Genomic DNA, 24727 nt, shown 5'->3' on the forward strand with positions numbered 1-24727 from the left:
TAGTTGTTTGTTTGTTGCTATTGCCTATTAACACAATAAACACCCAGCTGAAGGTAACTTAAGCTTCACACTCACAGCCCTAGACGTCATTGTCTGTCCCAGCTGGTTTCTTGCCACCTGCTCTGTAGTCATCAGTAGGACGTAGACGCATTTAGCCTGTTACAAGGACAGGTCTTGTTAGCTAGTGCAGCAGAATCCAGCTCAGAACGACAGAAACCTGCAGAACAGATGGATTTTTTTATCAGAACGACAGAAACCTGCAGAACAGATGGATTTTTTTATCAGAACGACAGAAACCTGCAGAACAGATGGATTTTTTTTAAAACCAATCAGGAGCACTCATGGACGAAGGCCACTGAATAAAACTGTAATTGGTTTTAAATGTCAGTGAATAATAAACTAAATAAAAAAAGCACCTGCTGTTGAAGGGGGTTTGCTAGCGCTGCATAAAGCTGTACTCGCATTGGTTTGAGATGCCTGTCACCTAGATATCTGCAGCCAATGTGAAACCTGCAGAATGGTAAATGGACTGTATTTATATAGAGCTTTTATGCACTGGCCAAAGCACTTTACAGGGAGATCATACACCATTCACACATTCACACACACGACGAGGCTGCCACACAACGGCACTAGTCAAGCCACCGGGAGCAATTTGGTGTTCAGTGTCTTGCTCAGGGACACTTAGGCATGTGGGGAGACCGGGAGTCGAACCACCAACTTGCTGGTCAGAAGACGACTTGCTTTACCTCGTGAGCCACAGCCACCCCAGAATGTGCAGCCATTTCTGCTACACGCCCCGACAGCAATGGAAGAGCCGCGTGGGCCACGTCCAAAAGGTTCTGGTTGCAGAAGCAATTTTGGAGCTATCAGATTGAAACTCTAGATGCCAGAGCAAGTCAGTTCTGTCAGGAACTTCGAAGAGGGTTGTGCGCCTTTTGAAAGCAGCCCTGCTTGATCTAAGCCTTTTATGAACCTCTATCACAATGGAGCCGAAGATGCCACCGTGAGGTTTTAGAGTCTCAAATGTCTCCGCTGTTTAAGGAGCTATGTCTTTAACTTCGAGGTTGTCCTTATCAAAGCTAGTCAGGTGTTTAGGCGGCCTAAATGTCTTCGATAAGGAGTGTCGTATTGTGTTTCCATAAGCAGGTGATTAGTTATGTTGAGGTGTAACACTACACCGTAGACGTCCTTATCTGTCCCGTCCCTGAGCACAGTCTAAAACTCAGTAGACCCTCTGAGTTTCAGTTTCAGGGGTCGGGTAGCTGGACTTCCTGTCCGTACCTTCATACTGTACCTCATTAACTTCATTTTCTCCTTCTGACTATGTATGTTTATCACCATGTGACAGCCTCCGGTCTCCGTGTGTTAGCACTGTAAGTCATATCTCACAGTGTCAAACACGCCAGCACGGTGAGACGAGTCGAAGACTGAAGACAAGTGACCTGTGGGTGCCCTGCACAATAAGACTCGATTCAGTCCCTCAGCTTGTGAAGGTGTGATCGCCGCTGAGAGCCTCCAGCCACTTGCCACCAGAGGTTTGCTCTTCACTCTGACAGACAAACATTTCTCACACAAACTGAAGCCACGGCCACCTGTGCCAGTTAACCTGTCAGGTCCGTCCTAACGTGAGTCGTACTGTTTCAGCATCGGGGCAGGTTCTGTCTGTGCTTTACATCTGATTGCAGTATAGATGTGGTGAAGACGTGAGGAGTAAATGATATCCAGGCTTCATTTCAGTCAGCTCCCTGCTCATGCTGTCTCCCATCAAATGTAGTTAATTGATGCTCCGTGGATAAGGCTTCCACAGCTTTGGATAAAAAAAACCAAAAGCTGTTTTTTTAGATACTACTGTGGTGCCAGGTCAGCCTGCCCCAGATGGAAAAATGTCTTCCTATCACCGAATGATGTTTTGTCAGGAGCGTCCTCTGTGAGCCTCGTGTGTTTGGTGCCCACATATTTCTGAAAAGGGAAGGACACGGAGAGGGAGGTGTCCAGTGATTCTTCAGCAGGCATGTACTCTAGCGGCGCCCGGCAGCACTAAACCCTGCTCCCTGCTGAGCTGACCCTGGGCACACACTCCAGCTGTGCAAACACAGCCGCACTGCTGAGCACACACTCACGTTCAGGCTCAGCCAAATCCAATGATCTCCTCGCCTTGAGCCTCTTTGTTCATTTCATTTCATCACAGCCACCTTTCTCAGTACATACAAGCTGCACTGCCAGACCAAACACGGCTGGGAGATGCTATATGAACCTTCACCTGCCTGCACAAACTTCATTTTTAACCTTTTTTGTCCTTTTTCTTCCCAAAACTTTAGAGTGACTCTAGGCATCCATTTTGTTTGAAGGAGAACCACCAAGCTCAACAATTTGGGCTGACTTCAACAAGCTGAAGACAGAAGCTTGGAAGTCTTTGTAACTACATTTGGTCTGTTTACCAGTGTCTGCAGACAAAATGCTCATTCTGGCAGTAGAAGAAGAAAAGTACAGAATATCACGTTGCCTTCAGCCCAATGAGCAGAGAGGCTGTTGGAGCTGCAGACATGAGCTGACATCCTAATGGCTGCAGCCTTGATTCCCAGTCTAACTTTATTTTTCTGCTCTGGTAAGTGATGAGCGGACACTCTTACCACAGGCATCAGGTTCCAGCTGCAAAGACATGCACATATTTTACTTCACGGTGAATGTGCTCAGTGCGTCCTGTACTAGAAAGCAACACATTTGCATGGCTTACGTATCCACCCATGTAAAAATCCCAATTCTACATTGGCCAAGTACTTCAAATTAGTCACTGCACACAGAGGAACAGTATTTACTTTATGAATGCTGTGTAAATCCCCCCACATATTTGTCGACTGTCGCTACGTGTGCGCCACTGTTGGAACAAGTTAACTGTTATCTTAACTGACAATAGTTGGTTTGGGAAGGAATTTCTTCACTTGTTTTGGGTGAGATCAGTGCAGTAACACCCTCTGACAGACAGCCGTGACCTCACTTTATGTATAAACTGACCATAACAAACAGCAGGAGAAGCTACTTTTGGCTCTGCTGTTGCTTTGGAGCTAAATGATTTTCCCAAGACAACAGAGCGCTCGCCGGCCGTCCCCGCAGGGAGCCATAACGTAACAACAAACGCATGACACGCAGCCTCTCGCTGCCGCTAGGCCCATGCTTTGGATGTAGAGAACAAACAGAGGCTCCTGGAATTTGCACACAAGCAGGAAAAGTGAGGAAAATGTAACACAATTAGAACAATGCAACACCACCATCACAGCAGACATGTAAATCCCCTTAAGAAGCTAACCATAGACACAGGGAATAAGCACTACATCATTTACATTCACAGACACACACAGTGTCATACAGTAAAGGCAGACAGTCCAGCGGGTGCACACATAGTGTCAGATAAATCTCCCATGGCATGCTTAAGGGTTCAGATGGCGCCTACGATGTGTCTCTTTAATACAGCGGGAATGTGGAGGACGAAATGTGCCAAATAACCCCCTCATCTACCCAGCGCCCCCCCTCCTTCGAACGCCACTTTGGCTGCATCCCAGATGTCAGGGACGTCATTCATGAAACCGCTCCCTCTCGTCTGCAATTACACAAGTATGACAGGGATATTTGAATCATTTTTCTTGGCGCGCTATCGTCGTCACAAGTCTCGGCAATCACCCTCCATTATCAGTGACAGCTGCACTCATTTTCTGTCCATCTATCACGATGAAGGTTTTTTTGTGTGTGTGTTATCTAAGATATTCGTGACAGCAGATTTACCTTTCTGCTCATTTAGTTGTCATCAATCTTTTGAGATAATCACACCTTCTGGAATCTCAGCATGTCGACAACACAATAGATGGACAACATTAAACTGTCACATTACATTGGCTGTATCATCATATCCTGCTGATGAATACATTGTTGACTCCGATCTTTTGTGTGCCTCTCAGATGCAGGTTCCCGGGGCGATTGTCGTATTTAAAGGACCCCTGACAGGTGGCTGGGTTTCCTCAGCTCGTGTGCCTGAGTGATGACGATGTTTGTGGTTTGTTTGGCTGCAGGAGCATGTCGAGTTGAGCGGGGATGTGTGGGAACGCCTGCCAGACGGAGACACGGGCCCTTTTTTTAAAAGTTAATCACGATATTGTCAACATTTATTCTGGTACTCTAGGACAACCTGAACTTCACCGTTATCAGGAACGTGGCCAAAGCTGGGTGTGTTCTAAATACAGATGACATTTGAGATTGAACACAGTATGAACATTCAAACTGGAATTGCTCTGTGATGGATATTTAAAAATCTGTTGCAGATTAAACGGAAAATTGCTGATTTGTAAAAATGATTCAGAGTTAAACCTTGAAAAGTCATTTTAATAGGACACACACATGCTACAGCTCCCGAGTGCTGAAGGATGTGACTGCTCTGATTCACACACTGTACAGAAAAAGCAACTGAAAGACAATGTAGCTTGCCTGTGAACGTCCAATATCTCTCCCCCTTTGTGCCCAGCTGGCTCCCAGTAATGCAGAACACAATTATAGGATTATGGAGCGGAGCACCGGATAACTAATGAGCTATGCAACAGGCACAGCAGCATTTCATTGTTTGTCTCGCTGCCAGCCAGATGAGGTCAGGGCTCAAGAATGCTACTAAATGGAAATGAAAATAGGTCGATGGTCATGCAAATGAGGACTTAAATCGGGAGCAGAAATGCAACAAGGACCGGTTGGCAGCCGCAGATGGTGCTCTGGAGAAGACCAAGGCATGATGTCGAAGAAAACAGTTGGCTTTGCTGTGGTATCAGAATGGGGTCTTCACAGGTTGCACTCTTATGGAGCACTGAAGACGGCGTTTGCCTTGTTGAACACCAAGGCTTCTTTTGTTTGGTCTTCAGCGGTGTGTGGTTGAGGTTCAGGCCGGCACTTTACCAGCTTTGTCCACCGTCTGTTTCAAAGAAAACAGAGGATTACTGTGTTGGTCTCTTGGGAGGTCCAGCAGGGACAACTTCCATGCATTTCATGGACAACTGGGGAAACAGCCACATCTCACAGTGCTGCTTTTATTCTTGCCTTGGAAAAACGGCTCATAGTCACCTGTGCTACACCTCAGGCCCACGTTAAGGGAAATGTTATTGAACAGATCAATTGTTCTAAGATACTGGCAACAGAAGCCCATTTTTGAACATTTATTTTCTTGTGTGGGTTTTTAAAATGCATATGTGGTGTCTAAAATATCTAAGTGCAAATATAGTTCATAACTATTTTTATTAAAGATAAGTGCTGTGTGTTTTGAAGGAGTATGAGGGTGAATCTTATCTCCTGGGTCAGCATGAACTTGGTTATGAGATCTCAAGCTGTTACTCCTACTTATGTTATGATGAGGTGTTTGTTCTTCTGCCTAGTTTGGGCTAAAAAGTTCACCTGCTTTGCAGAAACGATGTTGATCCTGATGAACACAGTAGACCGTGTTTTAGTAAGATGAGTTTTTAATTTTCATCTTTGGCTCTCAAATCATTTCCCTTGAGAGCAAGTTGTTATTAAAACTGGAATGGAAAGAAACTACCAGGGCGCCGCTACAGTACTCCATAACAACCATCCTCATCAATCATCCAGTGACAGTCACCTTTATGTGTGAATTTACCCTGGCGTTTGGAGCCAGCCCTGCAGGAGCACTCGGCAGCGAACCCGATGGCCTGCTCCATGTGGGATACTGTGTTGTGACTGTGCCACACAGCTGTCAATTTTAATCCTTCTACAAATTCATATGATGGAGGACACATGTTTGTGCATAGTTATGAATGAAGCTATGAATTGAAACCTGCTACTTAGTTATGGCTGAACACACAGCTACACCATTAATCTTTGTAGCTGCTGATGTCAGTGCGGGCGATCCCGCTTTCACACAGCTTCATTACTCATAGAAGTCAGCAGTCACAACTACGTGATCCAGTGAATCGATCGGACTAATGAGGAGCCGTGAGAGCGAGCTGCCTCAGCTGCTGCAGGCTCACTCTGTCCATGTCTGATGGCTGGACTGCTGCCACTCTTGTGTTCATGTGAGAGCATGCAGTGTTCACTCGCACTACGCACCAGTGATGCTCTCCTGGTTGGTACCAGCATGTGGACATTGGACTGGATGCAGGCGCTGCACATTTGATCACAGTGCCGGGGAACCTTCAGAGTCATCGGAAACTAAAAATACATGTAAATGTCATATATAAAACAGGCCTTTGTTACAGGGCTCCAGTAGCAGGTTAACCTCAGGTGTCCTGACTTGTTTACTGCCTGTTTATACTGCTTATTTTGTTATACTACACAGCCTTATGTCGGTCTGTTTACTTGCCCCTTGCATGGGGATATGTACATGCACATTGAGAGCTGATGTACCAGAGTCAAATTCCTCCTGTGTCTGACACACCTGGCCACTAAAGCTGATTCTGATTCTGATTCAGAGCTTTTCAGGGAACAGATTCTCTCTGTGCAAAGGAATAGTTGAAAAGCCTGTGTTACTGCATCCTCTGGAAAAAGGTCATTAACAAAGGAAGTCAGAGCTTTTCAGGGTTTCATCCTAAAATAAAAGCCAAAAATAAAAAAAACTCAACCTTTGGAAGGTAAATGATGAACTTGCTCTGTCTTTTCAGCCTCAGGTCAGACAGAGAAGGAGAAGATGGATGATTTTGGGAAACACAGCTTGTGTCGTCCTGTAAAACTGTGACTTGATCAGGGCTGTCCACCCTCCCTTGCTCGAGTTTCACACTCTTACGTAACCGTCCCGCCTATGTTACACGCTGGCCATCCATCATGGGCCGAGGCAGCGGTCAGGAAAACAAGTGGCTTATTTGTCTTTAAGTGGGTGGGATCTAAGATGCGAACTGGGTGGATGTGTTAAAGCAGAGCTGTAGCGTCCAGCTGAGGTCTCCCAGCTGCTGCTCTTTGTTTCCCTCACTGGACAGAGAGCAAAGTTCAACCACAGGGGAACAAGGAGGGACCCAAATCCAATGCTTTTCACTTCATTTACTTATGTAATTGTCCTGAAATACATGTATAGTTACATCCTTGCATTTAAAATCTGTCCTTTCTGCTTAGGACTCAGCCTCAGCGCTTCACAAAAGTGGTTCTAGCTCAACATCATCCTGCAGTGACATTTCCTTCTACGTGTAGCGTGTTACAGGAACAACTGCATGTTTCAGGAAATGAAATGAGATTTGTTCAGATGTGGTCTTCCTCTCCCCTGTGGGCCTGTCAGTGTTTCCTGCAGCTGGTACATAAGACAGAAAAGGTCAGGAGTGTCAGTCCCTCCTCAGTCTTGTCATTGTGCTTTGTTGTACCTTTGCTTTGACTTGAGTTTAGAGACATGTCCAGAAGATATTTCCCAGTGCTCCCACACTGCAGAGGACTGAGAGAGAGCCATGCAGAATCATCAGCACAGTGGCTGCGGTACAGTAGATCTGTTTTATTAAGAAAACACTTCTGATTTTGTGGCCTTACAGTGCGTTCCAGTCCTGGCGTTGTCACAACGCTCTCCACTGTTCACTGAGCTGTAAGAACTTTTGAGGGCCTCATTAAAAACCTCCATATTAAATGTAATAGCGGTTGTTACCTGAGCTGGGAAACCACACGACGTCTGCTGCACAGATTAGTGGTGCGACTGTTTCTGCATTATGTTAGTGGGATTCGAAGGCTTAAGCAGTGAGACTCCTCCATGAGAACCCGTGCCCTCACACGTGGGCCACAGGTGGACTAACCTTGAAATCTGCTACTTGTTAATGTTGCACTCTGTGACCGGTCACGTTGCAGTCAGCCTGCGGTCAGCTCGGGGGTGAAGAGCTGTGATTTATTGTAAGAGAACATCCCGTGTGAGAATCGCAGTATTTGGTCTCTGTTTGTTTTGCAGGCTGATATTTTGTGGTTAAAATGGATTCTCGCACACGCCAGCGGGCAGTTGGAGAAAAATGACCAATGACAAACATGGTATAAAATGATTGATGGTGACTTCTTCATGACTTTTCCTGTTGCCTCATACAAAGGAAAAAAAACATGAGACACTGTTAGCGGACTGTAAGACGCCAAAAATAACTCGTACTCGTGCCATGTTATCATCGATGATGTGGCTCGTGACTGCAAAAAATATACTCATTAAACACGAATACAAACGTTTTTAAACGTGCACTTCATGTTGTGAATGTCTTTCCATTTCCGTTGCTGTTTGCTGAGCAGGACCGAGTCACGCTGGCGGCTGTGATGACAGACTGTAACAGTTTAGTCCGTGAGGCGGTGACGTCCTGCTGGGCAGAGCAGTGCACGTGCAGGACGGTAAAACCAGGAGAGCATAAACACTCAGACCTGATGCACCCGATTGTTCTGCCTGTTTCTGCATTATGCCGAGTGACGTTCCAGGGGATCGCAGGCTGAGGCCCAGCTGTGTGATGCAGCACTTGTTCTGTTCATTTTGCCGTGCATGTGACTTTTTCTAACCTAAGTGTAAATGAGGAGCCAACACACTGATGTTAAAACAGCAGTCAGACACATTAAAAGGTTAAATTACAAACTTTTTCAACAGAATTATTTGACCATTAAGCAATGTGCATAATAAGAAACCTTAAGTTTTCTCTCTTCAAATTATGAAAAACAGGAAACGATGTGAGGCTGTAGTTCTCACCTCTGACAGTCAGGTGCCAGGTCCATGCCCAGGACTAGTCTGATGACTTCTTTAGTCCAGTATCAGTCTCCTGAAGTGCAGCCTGCTCCTCATAAAAGCCACGTCCGGAGGCCACCGGTCTTTGGAGCTCCTTTTCCTCACACTTTGATATGTTTGTGTTTCACCACATCTACATCTCCCTCCTTGTGAAGAGCAGGTGTGGTTAAACAGGTGCTGGCATAAATGTGCCAAATGTTAGCTGTTAATTTGAGCATGCACTTTATCTGTGTTCTATACACCTATAATAAAAGGATTTTTAAAATCTTCTACACCTTTCTTCCATCCAGTTTAACTTCACTGCATTATGTTCTTCACCAGTGTATTGTTTCGACAAGAAATACTTTTTAAACAGGCACTGTGCTATGTCATGAGACTGAAAGGCCGTGTCAGAGACGTGCTCATGCATCATTAGGGAGATGCCACGCATCTTCAGAGAAATTAAAACATGGGGGGAACAGAGCGTAAACGCCACAGACGGAGCCAGGGAAACCTTCCATCTATTACAGGTAGGTTTCTCTTCTGTCCCCTGAGGCTTTTCATTCCTTGTGCTGTTGAAGATGATAAGTGGTGGGAGTTGAAGAGGGCGGCAATGAAGACGAGTTAAGCTCCGCGCCTCACTTCTCCTCATGCTCGCAGGACAGAGCTCAGTAAATCAGCCTGGGAGGAATCTGGCAGAGACGAGGTCCATTTTCAAAGGTTGTCTGAGGAATAATGTTAAGATAACGAAACAATCCATCAGGAATCAGAATGTGCTGAAAGTACTTCAGCTTGATTTAGTTTCCCACAGAGCTTTGTCACCAGCTGTTTGCAGGTATCCTGTGTAAAAAGTGAAAACTGTAACCAGGAGTGTTTTTCTCCTGCTCTACTCTGAAGGGTGTCTTGTTGCCTGGGGGGAGCCAAGACTCTGTCATGGCCTTCATCAGTCCTGAAATCCTGAGGTAGCACTGGGCTTGGGCCTGTAATGAGCAAGTATTAAACTAAGTTCACAGTAACAGATCAACGTGTGGGGGCCTGGGACAGATATGACAGAGAGAAGGCATCTTCCTTCTTGGCTTATGAAAGAGCAGTGGAGGGGGGGGGCGGCACTGCTTCCTCCATCAGAATGTGTTAAGTGAAAACTCATAAATCCCCTTGAAAGTGGATTAGCAAAAATATCTTTCCCTCTTAGGTTTCGTTCAGACAGGAGCTGGGCTTGAGATCGGGGTGTCCTTATCTACACATTGGATGAAACCTTAATAATCAAAGGCACAAGTCTAGGTTTGGCCTAGTGCAGCTTGGTAAGTCACTTGCTTTTCACAGTTTCCATCCAAACAGTGGAAGCTGCCACCACACTGTAGAACAGCTCAATTATAATATCAGGTTGGATGTTATTCCTGTTGTTTGTGTGCGTTTGAAGCCCCGACTTGCCCTTGACTTTCCTTCCTCTCCTCTTCCCTGGTTCAGACTTGCCTTTTGAAATCGATCTCTTCACCGAGGTTAACGAATCACCGGCTTTGCCCTTTGTCGCATTGACATGCACACCCGCTCAGGTTGGATCTGAGCGTGACTCGTGTTGTTTTGGAGAAAAGGATGCGTAGCCGTCCCTCTGCCCCCCAAGTAACTGCCTCAGGTTTGCTCTAGCTTAGTATTTAGAATGAACTGAAGTGAACCAAGTGATCCCTCCTTAATCTGACCTAGAAATAGTACCAAATTATATGGACATAAACTGAAACGTGCAGACCTGTAAAATAAAGTATCACTCAAAGTTGATTTGTTTGCCCATGCAGGAGATTCTCAGCATCTTTCCCTGCATGATACCAAAACCCAGTACTTGGAGCCTCTTTGGAAATATTGATTCCTCTGCCAGGTCCTAATGGTTTAATCCAGTGGGGTTATGCAGAATAGACGCCAGCCCTGAGCAGCCAGTGTGTTTTCCTAGAGAAATAAGTTTGATAGATTCTCCTTTCTCAAGACCCCAGTGAGGCAGAGCTTAGCTGTCATGCACCATTAGCCTGTAGTTCAGTCTGGTCCCAGCATATTCCACGTCTTTAAGAAGAATGGATGCAAACAAAGAAAGAAATGTCAGGTTTGCGGCTGCAAGTCTGTGAGAATATAATTTCTGAGGACGAAGGTGACAATCTTCTGAGAAAAACATAATTGTCGTGTTCAATCTTGGCTCGGCCTCCGTTTGGCCCTGATCAAGGACATCTGGTCACACAAGTGGTTTCCAGTCCACCTTAGCTGACACACCAGCAGAACGTCTCTTAATGATCGTATGCGTGACGATGTTTGCTTTACCCCCGGCTTGTGGTTCTGCAGTATTTTAACTTTTAGCCTCGGTGGAGTCCTTTCACCATATTGTATTGTGATAAGTTCTCATATCAGCGATTTGGTTTCCCCTGCTGATACATTCAAGTCTCTGGGGTGTGTAGTTCAGATGGGCTTTAAACTGTTGAGACAATCTGAGAAATGTGTGCTCTATTAAATGTCCAGCTGTGTATTCCACCACTTTCTCACACGTATAGGTTTTTACGTTCATTCACCTCATTCCTGACCTACACAGCCACCCTGGCTAATTATAAATAAAAGCGTAAAAATCTTATCTGTAATTCATTTTTAAAGAAGCAGATTAAGTGAAGTGTTTGGCCCAGCAGCTGCCACATCTGCTGATCCCTACCCAGTACAATGGCCTTTGCAGGAGGCTTCTGCCCTGAGTTATGTGCTGTTATAACTGTGGCTAAGCTGTGCTGGCTGTAGAGCTTTAGACCAGATTTGATTTGTCTCATTTAAAAATCCACTCTGAGGTTCGTTCCCACAGAAAGTTGATGCAAGTTTTGTTGCAGTTGCTCAGCAGTCTTTTTTTTTTTTTTTTTAGCCTACACAGCTAAAAACCTGCAGCCCCCAACAACCCACGTCCCCTGCTCGGCTTCGCTCTGCCTTGGCGCAGGCCAGAGAGGCAGCCAGTTACAGGGTGTTTATGACCCACAGAGAGCAGCTGAGGGCCCCCACTCAGTGGATTTATACGTCCTTGAGAATGTGGGCCCTGCTATGCTGCTAATGGGCCCTATCCACAATGCCCCTCGCCCTGCAGTGGCGGGTTACTGTGTCTTCTGATATCGGATCTCTGTGCTGTGTTCCTCCAGAGCCCGATGATTCCTCTCATCATGTGCAGTTGAGAGCACAAACCAAAAACTCTCTGTCCTCTGTAAATGACTGCAAATAGAAATGGTTTTACTAGAACCTACTAATCACCATCACCGCTGCCCCAGAGGAGAGTGCTGATAGACGCACTGTGGTATAAATAACAGAAAGCCTGTTGCATCGCTGTGTGCCCGGTTCCTTTTGCTTTACCCCATACAGAAGGATCCAGTAGAACATGGCTTTGTTTTGTGTGTTTCTTATTATGCAGTTGCACAGTTTCACACTTGAGTCCCATGAAATCCTAGATTTATGGGAAGTGTTGGTAAAATGTGAAAGTTGTAAAATCCTGAAATAACGCTAAACAATCTTAAGTGGAGCTACTGCTGAGCTGTGTGTCCAGCTCTGTCGTTTTATGTGTCTCTTTAAAGGCACAATCACTTGTCTAAAGTCAAAAAAGATTCAAATCTGATGGTTCACATACATTTTTCTGTTTGTATGACAACATGAGTTCAAGCACGGCTCTATGCTCGTGGTCATGAAAACTACAAGGAGTCAAATACCTTGTATTTCTGATAATCCTTGGCCTAAACTTCGCTGCACAAAGCGTAGCCTCCTCTCGCTGCATCACACGTCTGCCTTGATGGTTTTTTTTTTTTCCCAAGAGTGCTGTGAGCTTTTCTTGTTGCAGAACTTTCATTACTGTACCTGTTTCAGATGCAGTATGTGTACTGACCAACCTGGCACTGATTCTGGTTTTCAGGTTGCTGTGTGGGCCAGCGATGGAGAAGCGGTGTTCATCAGAGAGTTCACTCTGATTCGACGGGACCACCTCCCCGATGAGCCGCTCCACGACAGCAGCCAAAAGCCAGACGACGCGGTAAGAGCCTGGCCAGAAATCACTGCTCTGTTTGCACAGCAGTGAATCCACCTAGTCTGATTTTTAATTTCAACGATCAACAGTTCTTTCTTGTCTAACTTACATAAAAGTAAATTGAAATGACAGATAAAAATGAATCATCTACTGCAGTGTGTTTACACAACACTCCACACCAGAGGAGTGAACAATCAGCCATCTCACACCTCTGTAATGAAAACAAGCCAGTGATGATCGTGGGCCAATGGGAGTGGAGGTGTCATCTGATTGCAGGCTGACCTAGTTTGATGTGAAACAGGCAAACACACACAATACCCGCAGTCAGATGCACACGTCGGGTGGGCTGGCTTTGTTGCATTACGTTACGCCCGCTCTGTTGTCACCTTTGATGACACACCAGTCCTCTCTCACCCAGATGTTTAACCCAGCCGAGCGGGAGGGGTGAGCTCGCTCTGCGAAGGGATCAGTCCAGGTGAGGTTTCACAGGAGTCAGGATCAGAGGTGAAGTTTAACGTTGCACTTTTGCTGTGAGTATATTATGAAAGTGACCTGACTGTACTCGGGTTTACGACGCAGCTGCTTGAACTTGCCATCACACTTTAAAGCTGGATTGTGAGGGCTGATGTGAACATTCATCTGTGCAGGATAAATGTACAAATCTGATGCAGACAGAGGACATTTTCAGTTTTAGGAGAGAACCACTCAAGGTGCATCCCAAATCCCAAAATTATTTTATTGTTCCTCAATCCTGATGCGTCTTCCTATGAGGAGCTTACAGACTCCCAGGAGCCACACTTATGATTCCTTTCAGCACCGCGTTGGATGTTGGCTCAGGATCAAACCTGATTCAAAGCCAAGACAAACGCAGCTTAATTAGCAAGCAGCCCAGGAGGGGGATCCCGGGCTCCGACTTGGATTCACTTTCTCTTGTTTAACTTTCATGAGTATGTGCCAGGGTTTGTTGGTGGCAATAAGTCTGACCTCCCCGGCACCCTTTACCCTGTCCCCCAAGAGGGCCACAGATGAATTGTTCGCTCAGAAGGAAAGTGTTTTTCCTGGCAGCCAGAGCACGAACTGCTTTGATGGAATAGAGCTGTCTTAAACAGCTAAAGCCTAACATGCCTTTCTAAATTAACCCGTATTTATTATGTGATGGCAAGCATGCACTGTAGTGCTTCAACCACGTCAACCTCCATAAACAAATATTAAGGAAGTTTATTAGGTTGAGAAGATCCTGAATCAAAGTGTACGTGGGGTCTGATGGCTGAAGCGCCGGCTGCTGAGCGAGGACGGCTTTTCTCTGCAACGTGACTGAATGAGCAACACGGTGACGATAAACAGAAAAGCCTCTGGTATATCCAGCCATGACTCTTCCCACTCACTGCTGGGAACATGAATGAAGTTTTCCAGCGTGTTTGTTTAATCTCCTGACGTGCAATTTAAAGATGAACACAGAAGCTGCAGTAACACAGTTTGGCCACCATCCCAGGTTTGCTTCACATCCTGGGGGCTTGGTGTTCACCAGCTAACTGTTACCGTTGCCTTCCTGCTGTTTGGTTCAGACTACAGCAGTAGATACTGATAGTTGGCTTTGTGGCTCTGGAAACCAGTTGCTGTCCAGGATATTATGGGTTCTGATAGTTAAGTGTTGGTAAAGCCCGTCCTTAGCGCCCCAGTCTGCAGTGTTCACTTTGCCTGTCGTTCCATGGACTCTCTTCCTTTGTTTGGTTTTCTGACCTTCTCATCTTTCTGTTGGATGCCTCGTCCTCTCTCTCTTCATCACGGGCCAACCAGTCCGGGCCTGAATGGTTTTTCTTGTTCAGTTGCACCTCAGCAGCAACAGTCAGGGCCATTTCCCCCCTTTTTAAACACATTCAAGGTGAACAAGTGGCGAGATGTTTCTGCCTTTTGGCAGGTTGTCAAGGTTCAGAGTAATAAGGTTTGAGCGAGTGGGGCCAAGGGCCATTCAGAGTGGCAGCAGGGGGAGCCCTCAGTGGCCGAGGCAGCAGCTCACAGAGGGAGGGGCCCGTCACTCAGCTGCAAACGGATTTGGCAGCTGTGTTTGGCATGTTGCGCCAGGTGGAAAGGGCAACGGTCTCGCACAATTAAACACTTCATTTGTCTTCATTAAAAGGATGGACATGTTAGTTTTGTCAGGCGGAGAGGATGTTTAGGCTCAGGTGTTTTTCCACTAGGTGCTGTGCACCCTGGTGTTGACACCACTTCAAGTTGAAGCTCTAGCTTTAGCTCCTACCCTGTGGAGCCACTGACTGTTTCACACTGTTGCACAGATTGAAGGTTTATGACGTGAACAAATTCTTCCAAATTAATCAGCTGTGCAAATGTTTAATGAGGAAGGAAGTGAGGAATGCACACAAGACAGGTTCACAGCTGGGGCTTTGCCCGGTGGGCCCGTTAATCCATCTCTGCCTTTAAAGTAATGGTTTGACATTTTGAGAAATCCACTTGTGGGCTCTAATGCTGAGAGCTGAGAGGTTCGTTACCACTCCACCATATGGAGGATCCAGCAGACTGTTAGCTTTGCTTAGCATAAAGACCAGAAGCCACACCTTGCTCTGGCCACAGGTAAAACTGGTAATTCAATTTTCTAACAGGGATTATATTCCAGACTCTCTCTTCACTGGGTCTTGTGCCAACTGGACATATAAGACATTGTCCTCATTTGGCCTCATTATTATTATTATTATTATTATTATTACCATTACACTACATACAGGGGCACTAAAGTAGTGCAGTGCTGGAGATGTGAAGTAAGATTTCTCATGCAGTTTCCACTAAGGAGCACAATTTGTTCCATCCCCATCTTGTGAAATCAGTTTTCCTTCATATTTATTCATTGTCAGGATCTGCCCATGTAATTAGTTGTTTACTAGGAACATGTACTGTGGTGGAACTGGAAAAGCTACTACTGCTTTTGTGATGCCAGTTAGCTATGAAAGCCAGTGCATAGCCAGCAATCTGACAGATGACTCAGGATAACAGTTGTTTTTTGCACTAGAAATGACGTTCATTGTGCTTTTAACTTGAGCATGAACCAGGAGACTTTCACCCTCTTGACTGAATGTGTCTTCTGTTTGGAGGCTCGGTCCCAGCGCTCTTGAAGAAAGTGCTGACTGCTGTGGATGTGGTGTGAAGCCACGTGGCTGTGGATCTGGGGTCTATCTCTCACCCCTGTGCTGATTCCATCTATATATATGTTCAGTAAGGCCCAGGCCCTCACAGTGACACAGCGACTACCTCCCCCTGCTTGATGTGGCCTCACACTAGCACGCTGTGGGACTGGAGTGCTGCTGCTGGAGTAATACCATGAGGGAAAAGACCTCATCACATCACCCACATAAGAAATGTGTGTGTGTGTGTGTGTGTGTGTGTGTGTGTGCAGCCAGTAGTGTAGCGCGTAACGCACCCTCATGTAATCCCATAGTTGTTTGTATTTGGGTATATACTGTGCTGTGCAATAGAAAAACCCATGTGTTTGTGATTTGTGCGCCTTTGCGTTCACATCACATGTCGCCTCACACATGCACAGCATTCAAAAATATGTCTTGGATTAATGAAGCCCCACCCCTGCTCTCCGCCCTCCCCTTTCTCCCCCACCGTCCTCACACTCACCTTCTGCAGTATCTGCTCCTTCGTGGCGTGTGAAGGCATGCGCACGTTTTGTGGGCGAGTGGCTGATGTCTAATTGTTTGCATTTCAGGTTGCGCTCCCAGTTGCAGATGGTTGTGTTTGACTCCGCATTCAGCATTATCACAGCCGTGCGCAAACAAACGGCACAATGGGGACGTGTTGATACCAGAAGGTTTCATCTAGGAATTTTTGGATGTCCCAGCTCCGGGTTCTGGCACCGCGTGTACTAAATGAATCCAAGTGGAGATGATTGTTACTGGGCCATTAGGCTTTTTAATTTCTGGCTCCTGCTCCTTGTTTGGGGACATGAGGGAGGCCATTTAAGGCCTTATTTAACCAGTGTGGTTAAATAAGAGCAAACTAAGCAAATAAAAATTTTGCCAAAGTTTTCAAAACAAGGAATATTACAGCCAAGCAATAACATTTCAGTCTAACAAGACCTTGTTCTGGGTGGGATTCCCCCTCCCAGGCTCTTGGACTGTGCTGCTGTTTTAAATAATTTCAAAAGAAACACTGCTTTAAGACTGTCTAGAACAAGTAGTTTCACTCACCATGTGGTTCTTGACCTGAAATAAACAGACTAACTGCAGGGCGGTAGCTGATACCTTTTGCTTTTACAGCGTTGGCTCAAGCACCTGGCTGAGAGTAAGCGAGAGTGTTATCCTGAGTTGCAGCGGTAATTACCTGCTGCTGAAGGATCCCTGCCACCCGTGCCCAGCAGAGGTTAGGTTGAGCCTGGTCCTGGTGCAACCTGAAACGGATCTCTCTCTTTCATGTGGGCTCTAATGGCTTTAAACGCTACAGTAGCAGAACAAACACACACACACACACACACCAGTACCAGTGGGTGGTTTTCTGGAAGGACAACCTGTAATTTAAACTTCACAGATTTGATCCCTGAAATTGCATCTGTCAACAGTCAAAGCAACAGTCGGCACACTTGCGTGCTTCTGTAGCGTCCTGCCTTTTTTTGGGGGGAAAATTAAATCCACCATCGCTCAAACAAAATGTCTTTTTAAATCCAGGAGCCTCTTTTATGAACTTTGCAAGTGAGATCTATCTAGAGGGATGGAAATATGACTTAAAAAGAAGATGTAAAAGGTGACACCTATATTTCTTTTTGATCAACTGATCAGAAAAGTGTTTGTTTTGTTTTTTAGTATTGAGGAATTGTATATAATGAATTATTGCAGAATTGCCAAACAATTTGCTGGTTCTCACATTTGATAGTTATATGTGACAGCAAAAGGAAAATATCTTCAGGTTTTGAATTGTTGCTCAGAAAAAACAAGCATTTTAAAACAGATAATAAACCGACACTTTGGGATTTATGAAGCTGTGGTAGGTATTTCTTTATTTCAATCAGTCAATAAATCAATTAATTAATGTAGCTTCACATTTCATAATCAGCACAAAGTGTAAGTCAGTAAGACAAATAATAATCACTAGTTAGAGCCTTTTCTTACTTAATAATGCACTAAGAATTATCAACGACGTCCTTCATCTCAGTTCATCATTCTGAATTTTTAAAATCTGGTTTATCTTCTGCAGGGTATGAAGCGGTGGAGCTTGTCTGTACGTTGTGTAGTCTTGTGGGATTTCAGGCTCTTTCAGGCTGGTGCTTAGCTTGACATTTTAGAGCCAATTGAAAGGAGGTTTTGGTGTGAGTGTGGTGGTCTCCCACTGGCGTGTACTGGGAACCCGTCACTGCAAACTGGTGTAAGCACCCTGAGCTTAAGCATGAGAAAATCAATACCCCCAAGTGAATGCGTGCAGACTTACAGCAGGATCTCACACACACACGTACAAACTCACACCCTCCTGTACAAAGTTTCTCTCTCATGGAGCCCTGGGAGAGAAGGTAATCTGTTCACAAACCACAAAATTGAAAAATGACCTTGAAAGTTTTCCAAGTTACAAAGTGAACAATGCTTGCAACACAAGGAGGTGTACTTAGAGCAAATCCTCATTCAACATGGAGGGATAAGCCCTAGACTTCAGATGATCATAATTTAAGGCTCTCTTCAGGTTGTAGCTTAAAATTCACTTGTGTCTCTCACACACTTACAACACACACTTTAATCTCCTGCAGGGCCTAAAGCAGCAGAGTGTAAAATGTGTCCCTACCTAGTGGAGCTTCACCGGGCAGCACACTGAAAGAACACATGCACACACCTTGGTTTTTATTCTTCATAGTCACATTATGTCTTTAATGGATAAGGCCAGTCATTTTCTATATTAATAGTATTTTCAGCAGCTTCCATACAGAGACTAAAACCAACAATGAATTGCTTCTGCTCACAGTTAACATCTGTCAGTGTGCCAGTCCCGGATCAGCTTGCTTGTCTGTGTGATGGATCGCCTGTGTTGTTCAGAACAGATTAAAAACACATCGCTGCACTGGGTGACATGCTTCATTATGAAACCCCAGGCCCGACTCTGTTGCCCCTGTGTCTCCGAGCGGCCGTCATTTCCTGAAGTTAGTTCGAGTCAGAATCAACTGTGCATGTGTGAGATTTTGCGTGAGCTCTCTGCTTTGTTTTCATTTATGTTAGCTCCTCATGCGTGTGTCTGGTGTTTGCTAAGAAAGAAACGTGTCACCCAGTGCAGCAGTGTGTCTGACGAACAAGCTGACCCAGGACTGACGGACAGTAAGTGTGAGTACAGGCAGTTCATTGTGGGTTTTAGTCTCAGTATGGGGACTGTTAAATAAAACGACTGGCCTTATGCTTTAAAGATGTGACTGGAAGTGAGGGAGCTAGAGATGGTGAATGACATGCAACAGAGGTCTGTGGCAAGTTACTAAATCATTAGTTCATTTCTATATACACAGCAAAAAGAGATTTCACATGATGTAGGCATGCTGATAATTTCCTACGCATGAACTACAGTGAATGTTTAAGTAGAAACAACACATGAACAGAAATTTTAGCAGAGGGCAGGTTGTACGTATATTATGGTGACTTGGATTAAGCCTAGATTAAAATGCTTGTTTTGATTCTGTAGTCTGATATCAGACTTTTTAATTTACCACAAGTTTAGTCCATGAAAACAATACTTACCAAGTACAAAGGAAACCAGAACGACCTTCGTGGTGTTCAGTGATACCTCTGTGTACTTCACTCGGTGGGGTCAAAGGTTTGTAAAAGGTAAACCGATCGCAGCGGTGTCACACCTCCCTCCTGTCTTGATGGACAGGCGATTTGGCCAGACATTAGCTTTACTACCAGAGTGGATGCAGGTCTAATAGCAAGATTTAAAAAAACATGATTTACTGCTTGTCAGTGTACATTGGGTTGTGTTACTGTATCGGTGGTTAAACCACACAAGGACCTCTCACAAACAAAATGTGAACATCCAAAGGAAAGTCCAATGGTAACACAGTCCCCTGATGAGTAATGTGCACAGTCTGCTCACGGGATAGTCTGTCTTTTTTAATTTGCCACACAAACATATAAGCAGAGACGGCTTCTTTTGTCTTAACTGTTCCTGCCTCTGAGCACAGACGCAAGAGCTTAACAGGACTTTCTCAGGTGACCATGAGCACGGCCCCGTGCACGGCTTCTAGAACCGGGACTTTCTCTCTTCATCCAGCAGCGTGTTTATTCCAGTGATGCTTCCCAGATGCATGTACTGGGCACTGGATTTGGAGACGCACAGCAAAAACAGTCAGAGCTCATATGTGATGCCAAAGTGATTTTAAAGGATTAGGATTTAAGTGTGAACCGGTACAACATGGGGCCTTGAGCTGAGTTTCATTAGGCTTTTACTTTTCACTATAATGACTTAAAACTATCGGAATTTGAGAAGTCAGATGTAGAAAGACACAGAATTCATCCAAAAATGAAAAGACCTCTCTAGAAGTGCCTCAGTGGATGTGCATCCTCCCACAGTATACTGCAAACTTCCTGGATTCCCCAGCTATTTTTCTGAATTCCGACCCAAATCCCAGTGAAAGCTGACCCAGCAGAGTATTGAAGTGTCCAGATTTATGAGCCCGCAGAGCGTGATGGTGAAAACACAGCCTGGAGGCCTCGGGCTCGGAGCCAGGGTGTTAGTTGGCTAACAGCAACTGTTCTGGATGGTGTTACTTTGTCCCCCGATGAAACGTCTGCATTGTGTTGTGATACAGTGTGTCTGTCTGTGATTCATGGTATTCATCTCTGCATCGCTGCGGAGCCAAATGTGAATATCTGTGGTAACAGTATAAAGCCATCAATCAATTGATCACCACATTAATCATTAATATTGTGCAGAAGGCAACAAAAGCTCATCTTTGTTCAGCTAGAAATGGAAAAAGTTAGGAAAACGATCACAAAAGAGGCAAAACATCTTTTTCAGCATATTCATATTGACCAGTGGGGCCAGTTATGTCCTCAGGGTTGTACTGTAGGGTTCTGGGTTTTACAGGTTGAACCACAAGCAGATGAGCAGCATTTCTCACAGTCGGTTCTTCTGAATGAGCTCACTGGGATAATGACAAGGGAAGAAGCGCAGTGGAGGAGCTCCTCCTCAACTGGGAGGCCACAGATGATGGAGTGATGGGAGGTGGGGGGGTGTACACTGGATGAAGGACAGGTTTTAAAGCCTGGCGCTGTTTTGCCCTCAATAGCATGGCGACATGAGTCAAAGGACACCAATTAGGGGAGAGCGTGGAGTGAAGCCCTTGGAAATGAGCTGCGCCTGTGGCTCCTGTCTGGCTCTCAAACAGGGCCCCCACTGGCTGCTACTTCTGTCTGTGATGGTGGACAAGAGAGAGACAGATGTTTGTCTATGCCAGCTAATAGTTTAAAACATGAACGTGTGCTACATGGGCAGGTCTGCTCCGATGATGGGTGGGCGTGAGGATTTATTTTAACACCCTCTGATGCAAGAAGCTGTGGGTTTGTATAAACCTCTGCCACGCTCGAGAGTGCTTAGAAAACCCCACACACTGCAGACAAGTCTTGTCATGCGCCTCCCACGGTCTCTGGGTGTGTGCATGTGTCTGTCCAGGGGTACTGCAGGAGGCACAATGGTCGGAGCCGTTTTAGAGCAACTCTACTGTCGTACACTTTTCTGGGGTTTGTAGTCATTAGATTATACAACATCGACATAATATTCACCTGAGCTGGACCAGCTCTAAGTTTTTATCAGCTTACTTTGACCTGGGTGACTGAGAATCTGCACAGAAACATTCACCTGAGCAAACACAGTGTTCAGAGGAGGAACAGACACCCATCAATCTGCTTGTGTTTACCACCTGTTGAACAGCTTTAGAGAGTCAAACTGACTTGTACTGCAGTTCAGTTTTACAGACACAAGATGCTGCTCTTGAGCTGTAAAGGCTGCAATAGAACCTTTGGCCATTGAGAAATCCTTGAATGAAATACTGTATGTGTGGATGAATACCTGAATTACACACGTTCACTGCCCTTGTTTGGCATCCTCAACCATAAATACGACCAAACTTTACCCTTAAGACCAAATCTTAACTTGAAGTAGTGAGACAGGCCTCAATGTTCTCACGGTGCAGAAGCAGCCTCATGATGATGACCTCAGATACACACAGAGCACGTTTCACAACAACCAGCTGCAGAAAAGCATTTTCTCTAGTTCTGCTCTGGTTGTGTGAGTTTTCTATTCCCTTTTGATGAACTTAACATTTACAGTATTGTACAAATACCTGAGAGAGAGAGAGTTCAGCCCCTGGAAAACAGATCTCCTCTCCCGCTGTCGTCTGAGCCGTGTATCGGTGCGAACGCCTCGCTGGTCGCGAGCTGACTACAGTAGCATATTTAGACAGCTGGAAGCCCAGAAGCTCCTGGGAGAACAGGGTAGAGGGGTTTTTATGCGGGCAGAGGGTGAACTGATCCATTGCAGCGCTCTTCCTGTGCGGTTACTCTTCAGTCATGCATCCAAATGTTTCCTCTCCCTCTCCATCATCCAGACAGGCTCTGGCTTGACAGTAACCCTAAAGGAGGACACATGAGGTTTCTCTTAACGAGCATGTGCTTGATGATTTTGTTTGGTAAACTGTAAAAGAGAAACTTGATGTGACTTCTACATTTCAGATGCACTGTAAAGGAACATGGCCTGAGGAGTGAGTTTGTCTAAATAAACAGGCTTTATTCAATGTATCTAAATGAAAGATGTGTTACTTGGCAAGCCAACGCGCCCAGTCTAGATATTACACACTTTGTCTCTCTAACTCACACTCTTATACAGCTACACAGATACAGGCTTCATCGTGTCATCGCTGTAACTCCATGTCATAAATCATTTCCCTGTGCAATCACCACCCGGAGACTTCACGACAAAAGACCGCCTTTTGTTTTATACACTCTGCTGTACATGACCGTCACGTAGACCGTATAATCGCTTTAAACCTGCACTCACTGACAGAAATGAGCTGTGGATATATCACTGGCATGTTTGGCACCAAGGAAGAGAGACAGAAAGACAAGAGCAGACTTTATGGAGTGACAATTTGAAAAGAGAGAGAAAAGCCAGATTAACTGGACGTGTGCATGGTTGAAGTGAGTCCCTGAGTGGGATAACATTTTACAGGGGATGCAACAAAGTAGGTTGTGATACCTGTATGTAAAGGCAGCAGACATTTTGTTTTGTTTCTGGACAAAAATGGCTCTTCTGATGGCAAAGGTCGCTGACCCCTGTCCTACAGAGTCAAATAAGGGTCAGTAAGATTTTGAGCTTGTTAACTGATATAAATCGATCTTGATAGATTTATTGATGTGTAGAAAAGATTTTTTTGTCACATTTTAAAAGTTGTAGTGTGTGTAAATAAAATCAGTTTGATCACTTTAGTTGTTTCCCTGATTTTACCACCTACAGTATTTAGGGCCAAATTCAGTGACTCACACACGTTTCTGCTTTAAATCTGTACTCAGACACATTTACAAACAACTCTACAGTAAGTTTACAAAGGTGTAAACATATTTCTGAACATCATTTCACAAGTTCAAAATATCTGACCCTTATTTAAATGGAAGCTTGTAGAGAACTATGATATCTCCGATTATTTTGACTTCTTCCTCTGGTTGAAACCTCTGACATGCAGTGATCATAAAACTCAGAACAGTTTTATGAGGAGCAGAGGCACTTTTCTCATATTTTAAACTAGCAACAGCTTTGTCAGCTTTCTGAGAAATCTAATTGCACGCGTATAAAAGATTAGGTGAATTTCTGTGTTTCTCACAGGGAATTGGAACAATGTGCTGGAGGTGTCCTCCATTTTTGTCTTTAATCGATTCCATATTGATAGGTCAAGTATAGGTCGTAACAAGGAACTGAAGCACACGTGCCTCTGCTCTCCTCGTTATTGCATCATTATTTAACTGAGTGAAAACTGTCAGATTCCGGAGGATGCTCCAAGGGTTAAAGCCTCCTTTGGCCACCTTCATCATATTACTATCACTTTCTCTGATCGCCTCAGAGCCAAAGACAACACACAGTGCGTTTTCAGTAATGAAGAACACATGTTACTGATGTGACTCAATTTTGGGGTTAAAAGCTGAAACCGTAGCTGTGTGTAGTGTACACTGTCCACGTCTTTCTGTGGCTAGAAAAGCTTCAGCTTGCTTTGAGTGAAAATACTCCATCATGAATAATACGCCGCTGAGACAAACCAGGTGCCTTTGATTTGGAGTCGCCGCTCGGTGTCTCTGCTGGAAGAACTGTTGTCTCGTTTTGCAATTATGAACAAGGTTAACGAGAGAGCCTGTTTCACGTCTGCAGCTCAAGAAGACTTGCTTTCCAGCTTCGTTTTCCTTCACTTTCATGTCATGAATGCAGTAATCAGACAGGATTTTGACTCTGTGTCTTGTTTGTTTCAAGTAGATAATTACAACATTTTACATGTTTCTGACTATTTATTGCATCTGCGGTTTCAATTTCATGTACATTTTTGGCGCGTATGACCTTTTCTTTCTTCTACTAACTAGCCTTTTGTAAGCTGCTATTGATCCTGACATGATCATGGATGTCATATTTACAGTTCTGCAGTCCTGATGGAGGCTACTGAAGCCAAAAACCTTTGGTCTCACAGTGCTGATTACTGCAAATGGCTGCAATAGTTTTTCATCATAACATAAGATTTCCCAGACAAGCTCCTGAACATGCAGTTCAGGGTTTGTATTCATCAAGGGTCACAGAGTCACAATCTGGTCCCGTCAAACCGCAGAGTGACTAAACTTCATTCTAATGATTAGTTTAGCAAACTCTTTAACAAAGAGACTCGTCCAGTGATGTTTAGAGCCAGAAAGCTGTCAGCTACGAGGACAGCTTTGGTCATGAGCCAAAATTTGACTGAACCCTTCAGACCACTACTCAATAGTGATGCCAGATCATGAGCTTTGAGATGTGACAAGTTTAGTCAGAAT

At 44.9% G+C, this 24727-nt stretch overlaps 1 protein-coding gene across 2 annotated transcripts in view; it reads left to right on the plus strand.

Moving 5' to 3' along the window:
• The window catches only part of adamtsl3 (ADAMTS-like 3), a 63122-nt gene that overhangs the window by 11825 nt on the left and 26570 nt on the right, over nucleotides 1-24727 (plus strand). For both annotated transcript variants that reach the window (XR_002276950.1, XM_020624394.1), the window contains exon 2: nucleotides 12582-12698. Coding sequence is in view for 1 of the 2 variants with exons in the window: in XM_020624394.1 (XP_020480050.1) it covers nucleotides 12582-12698 (117 nt within the window). In the remaining variant the exon portion in view is untranslated. The remainder of the gene's footprint in view (nucleotides 1-12581; nucleotides 12699-24727) is intronic.

This window comes from Monopterus albus, unplaced genomic scaffold (genome assembly GCF_001952655.1).
Source record: "Monopterus albus unplaced genomic scaffold, M_albus_1.0 scaffold326.1, whole genome shotgun sequence".
Classification (NCBI taxonomy): Eukaryota; Metazoa; Chordata; class Actinopteri; order Synbranchiformes; family Synbranchidae; genus Monopterus; species Monopterus albus.